The 5,982-nt window shown below is 32.3% G+C and overlaps 1 protein-coding gene across 1 annotated transcript; it reads left to right on the forward strand.

Moving 5' to 3' along the window:
- The first annotated feature begins 984 nt into the window (after positions 1-984).
- LOC133313585 (syntaxin-81) lies at positions 985-5,296 on the forward strand. The gene is made up of 7 exons (XM_061514981.1): positions 985-1,319; positions 1,675-1,758; positions 1,958-2,062; positions 2,838-2,981; positions 3,428-3,670; positions 3,796-3,927; positions 4,778-5,296. The coding sequence occupies exons 1-7, from the start codon at positions 1,242-1,244 to the stop codon at positions 4,919-4,921; spliced, it is 930 nt and encodes a 309-aa protein (XP_061370965.1). The 5' UTR covers positions 985-1,241; the 3' UTR covers positions 4,922-5,296.
- The last annotated feature ends 686 nt before the right edge of the window (positions 5,297-5,982 follow it).

A 5,982-nucleotide genomic window follows, 5' to 3' on the forward strand; every position in this document is an offset into this window, starting at 1 on the left:
TGATTGATATGTTTGATTGATATCTTCCTTTAATTATATCATATTTATATTTAGATTGTCTCTTGTTGGGCTTGGTGACAAATGAGCCTCATATATGAATTCATAACATGTTAAATTTTAAAATTTGACACTAATATCAAAGAATCCTACCAAAATATATATATATATATATATATATATATATATATATATATATATATATGTGTGTGAAAAAGTGTTTGTCATTTTAAATGACAGAAAGTTATGTCATTTTAAAAGAGATACAGACACAGAAAATTTGAATTTTAAATTAAAAAAAACCAACAACTTTCCCCCTCCTATGATTTCTGTTTTTCTGTGTCTTTCTCTTTTCTAAAATGACATAACTTATGTCATTTAAAATGACAAACATCAAACCCTATATATATATATATATATATATATATATATATATATACTATTTTATAAAGGGTTTTATGTCTCTCCTTTGACAGGAGAGACCATTCATTTTCCTGTTGAGAGAAAAAATGGTAGGACCTGTTATTTGTAAAAAAATTAAAAAATTAAAAAAATAAACACAAATTTCGCAGTGTCAATAGGAGAGTTGAAAAATTTCCGTGGCAGGAGAGAATTTAAACCCTTTTATAAAACACGCTACAAGTCAAAGCCGCATTTCACTTATATATATGAATTTTTTTCTTTGCAATAAATCAATACTTACATTTTTTCTTACAGAATTAACACTTTGTAATAACTTGACGTACAAATATGATATTTAAAAAATATAAAATATTTATTATCTAAATATATTTTGAATATAATAAAAAATAATTATATTTTGTAATTTTTTTTCTCATCGTTATATTAATAATTACAAAGATATTAACTGAAATTAACTAATATATCATTTTATAAAATAATAAATAATTTTTTTATGTTCATTTCTCACGAGATTTATAAGTTTAATATTGACAATCTTAGAAGATAGAATGTTAAAGTAATATATCCCTTCTATTTAGAAACGAAGCGTTTTGATCGAAGAAGGTATCATCTTCTTCGTCTTCCATCTCGTTAGGTTTTGCAGAGTTTCGCGTTCCCTTAGCAGCTCCAATCAACGCATTTCTTTGTTCAATATTTCAATCTTTCAAGCGAAACGGCACGATACAAATAATCGCAATTGCGAAATCGAAGCTCAATTTATCGATCATATCGTGAGACGCTGCACGACATTTTGGTTCTTTTGCTTTTCCGAACTCCCATTGATGGCAAGGGCAAGGGACAGAACCGAGGATTTCAAAGATGCATTACGCCAGAGTGCTCGCTCTTTGGGGTACGATGAGGTATATATGCTTCGAAACTCCCCAATTCATTTTTGTTCCCAATTCTCATTTACTGTTTTGTTCATAACTTTCTAATCAATTTTTTTATTTTTTTTACTTTTACAATTAAAAAAAATCCATTATTTTTTTAGATCGAAACACTAATTAGGATTTGCATGAATATGGTGCTTTTGGGATTGGCTACTTGTTGCTGGATCAATGTGAATTGGTTTGAACTTTGAATCTTCTGTTTTGCAAAAGTGAAGTTTTTTTTGGTGGGGGGGGTTTTGTGTGTGTGTGTTGGGGGGGGGGGGGGGGGGGGTTCAATGAGTGTTATTTGATTTCCATTATTTATGTGGTGTGATTGTTTTGGCAGGCTAAATTGGCGTCCATTATGGCATCTTTCATTATTCATAAACCTCGGCAAAGGTCACCATTTTCCAAAGCTGCATTGAAGACGGTAGGTTCTTGTTTTGGCCTTATTTCTTTGTGGGAAGATTAATCACTGCATTATCAGCAATGGTTCTTTTTATTCCGCCTTATTGAGTTGTATTGTTGTTGTTTCACTAAGCAATGGAAGCAGCGCTAATTTTAACTAATGTTTGTTTGGTATTTCTTCTCCTTGTTCTTTCTTCGTGACCTTTTTTCTTTGTTTATAGCTCGAGAGTATTGGCGAATTGGAACAGTTTTTGTTGAAGCATAGAAAGGATTATACGGATCTGCACCGCACAACTGAAAAGGAGAGAGATAGCATTGAGCATGAAGTAAGCTATGTGACTTTACCTCAGACCCTGGTTTTGAAAGCATTACAATATCTTAAATTAGTAATTAGAGAGTGCTGATTGGTATTACATTTCATGCTTTGATCTCTATCATTATTAGATCAGATTGGTTCTGAGTAAAAGGTTGGAGTTTCACATGTTACTTAAGTTTATGCTTCCTGCTGACATTGATGCTTTACCGCTTTCTTACTACAACATAAGACATGAGTTTGTTTTCTTAGCCAACCTAGCAATTTGCCTGTGAAGTCTTTTTTTTTTTATATATGTCACTAGATTGTGGTTCTTCTTAGGGTACTAACAACTTTTACCTTGACTGCTAGTGCTGTGATTATTAGATCACATTGGTTCTCTCATTTTACTTCCATCCAGAGTGGCTCCCATATATCAGTAAAAATTTGAATTTTCACATACTGCTTTGCTTGGTTTTGTATCTGTTGTCAACATCAATGCTCGCTCACAACAATGTATAAATAGAACTTTTTTTAAGCCTGTCAAGCAATTTGGCCTGTGAAACCTATTTACTTTATGTGTCTAACTGGTAAATAGATTTTGTCTCTTACTAGGCTGGCACTAACACTAATTTCTGCTATCATCAACTACTTCTCCTGCCTACATATCGTTTCTTTAAGCCTTCTTTCTTTATGGGTCAAACGGAACTGTTAGACCTCAATTGTATATAAATTAGTTAAGCTACCTTGAAAAGTTGTATGGAGTTTTGCTTATAGCTAACCATTATTTTGTAATCAATTTTGTGCAGGTTAGTGCTTTCATTAAAACTTGCCAGGAACAAATTGATGTTCTTAAGAATAATATATATCGTGGAGAGGAAAATCCAAAAGGTTGGCTTGGCATTGCAGCTGCTAAGTCTAATGCCGACACCATTGCCCACAAACATGGGGTGGTATGGACTTCTTCTTGTGCTTGTTAATTTTTTCAATTATTAGTTACTTATGTTCATATAATTGTAAAATTTGCTTGTATCTTAAAAGATTTCTTAGCTATTGTCCTAGTTTGTCACTAATTTACAAATACCTTATTTTCTGTGGGACACTGTTATTCTCATTTTTTCTCTATAAGCCACTGAATAACAACTGAACCCCACTTGAATTTTATTCTGAACAGTCTATATTGCTCAAAAGTCAAACCACACACAGAGAGAGAGAGAGAGAGAGACACACACACAAAAAAAAGGCCATGAGACAATTATGATCCTTTATGCCCAGTCAATGCTTATTAAAGTTTTCTTTTGAACTCCTGAATACTACTACATTCATAAATTGAGATGGTTATTTGCTCCTTTATTTTATTTTATTTTGTATGTTAATGCTTACTTTGCTACTTTTTTAGGTTCTAATTTTAAGTGAGAAACTCCATGCAGTTACGGCACAGTTTGATCAGCTCAGAGCTGTGCGCTTCCAGGATGCTATTAATAGAGCAATACCTCGAAGAAAACTTAATCGTGTGACCATGAATGACACTGCAGAAACCTCTAAATCAGGTGATGTGGAGTTCAGAGAACCTGATGAGCTACGCAGTGAGCCTCTAAGAGTTCAACAACAAATTTTGGATGACGAAACACGTGCCCTTCAGGTGATAAAAATCAATATCCTTATGAGTTTGTATAGGACTTGTTCTGCATTTGATGAGTCATTTGTTTAATTTAAGGCTTTAAGATTCTCGTAAATATCCCTTTGCCAATGTTCCTTTTGCTGTAGGTGGAGTTGACTAGTCTTCTAGATACTGTTCAAGAAACCGAAACAAAGATGGTGGAAATGTCTGCATTAAATCACCTCATGTCTACACATGTTTTGCAACAAGCTCAGCAAATTGAGCATCTGTATGAGCAGGTTAGATAACATATCATATTCTTCACCTTTGTTTTCTATTAGAGATATAAATATTTTTATCTCTAATCTAATATTTTCCTTACTTTTTGTTGAGTTTTTAAGGCTATTATCTATATCTATATATTTGTCAAGCTGTTCATGGACCACACTCGACCATATATTTGCCTTAAGTTCCTAGTTCATGTTTTTGTTGCTCAATGTTTCTAGCTATTTTTCCCCCCCTAGGTCGAGCATAAATTTTTAGTTTTGAGAAAGCTAGATGGTGTGAAACGGGTTGGAAGAAAATTATGTAGAAGGGGGAGAGAATTAGAGTAGAACAGGGAAAGAAAGAAATCACATAGGGAGAAACAGAACAGTGATAGTTGATTCAATCTCAAATTCAAGGCTTAAATCTGCAAATCCCACTTGATAACCCAGTAATCCTAAATGACTAAAAACCTGAATTTAATTTATTAAAAAAATTACAATAAATAATCAATATATTTAATAATCCTAATATCCACATTCTATGTATTATTTCATGGGAAAAATGTGTATCATTTTAAAGGACACAAAGTTTGGTCATTTTAAGTGAGATAAAGAGATAAATCATAGGAGAGAGAGTGGGGGAAAAAAGTTTTAAAAATGTGGGTCCCACTTCTTTGTGAGAGTGAAAGGATATAAGGTGTGTCATTTAAAATGACACACCTTTTTCCCTTATTTCATACATTACAGGCGTAATATTTTTCATAGGTTTGACAGTTGTAATGCAGTTGTTATTGGTTTATTTGTTTATTCTCCACAAAAATGGGTGCATTCCCAATTTCTGAGAAATGTAATAGACTAATAGTTCTTTTGCTTTCTTTTACAGGCTGTCGAAGCTACTAAGAATGTTGAGCTAGGTAACAAAGAACTCTCACAAGCCATTCAGAGGAATAGCAGCAGCAGGACGTTCCTTATATTATTTTTATTTGTGTTAACTTTTTCGCTCCTCTTCCTTGATTGGTACAACTAAAATACCTCTGGTTTGCTGCTATCACAGTGTATTTTCTTTTAGCACCCTCTCTAATTTTTTTGAGAGTGAATCCTCTCATGTGAAAAAGTGGTCATGTGGTCATGTTATTTAATCATAACCACTCATTTAAAAATTATACATTTTTCTCTCTCTTATCTCATCATCAATGAGTGGTTGTGATCAAGTAACATGACCACATGATCATTTTTTCACATGAGAGAATCCACCCTCAATTCTTTTTCCCTATTACTGTTGATATATGTGCTTTTCCACTAGGAAGGCATCCTTTTCTACATGCGATAACAATATTTACTCGAGAGGGAGAAATGTGGATACAGCAAATGATTTGACTAATCAGTTTATGAAGAGAATGATACAAAGAGACTTACAGAAGTTAAAGGTTTCTTCTCCTTTCATTGTCACATTCTTTTGAGGATCTTCACTTTTTATGATAAACTAAGTAAGAGATTGACCTTATATTATTATCAATTATAGACTCTAATTTATCCTCCCCACAACCAACACACACAGCAAAAATAATCATAATAATAATAATAAAAAAAAAGCTTCAATTTTTTTATAAAATATTGAGAGAGAAAATACAGTTTGTCATATGAAAATAAATACCGCATAAGCAAAACACTCGGCATATACAAATTAAAATTTTTTGTCAACTAATAAATATTAAAATATTTTTTAAAAGAATCAAAGTTGAGCTATTGATAAAATTACATTGTTCGTTTTTGCCTTAAAATTTATAGCAGACAACATATATATTTACGGTAACCCTTGTGTACAATTTCTTGGTAAAAGGATTTAATGTCTCTTATGTTATATATAACATAATTTTATCTTTTATATACACGTAAAAGTATGTGAGATTTGTTTTTTTTTTTCTCTCTTTTCTTTATACGGTCCCACATGGATCCTACACCTTTTTATATATGTAGGGGCCTAGGAGATAATTTTAACTCATACAACCAATGTTATTAAAATCGGCCCGGTCGAGGTACTGGGTTACTGGATCACTGGTTCAATCGCATGATCCGGTAATTATATGT

This window comes from Gastrolobium bilobum, unplaced genomic scaffold (assembly GCF_033153095.1).
Source record: "Gastrolobium bilobum isolate Gb01-03AN ecotype WA unplaced genomic scaffold, APGP_CSIRO_Gbil_v1 utg1760, whole genome shotgun sequence".
NCBI classification, from domain to species: Eukaryota; Viridiplantae; Streptophyta; class Magnoliopsida; order Fabales; family Fabaceae; genus Gastrolobium; species Gastrolobium bilobum.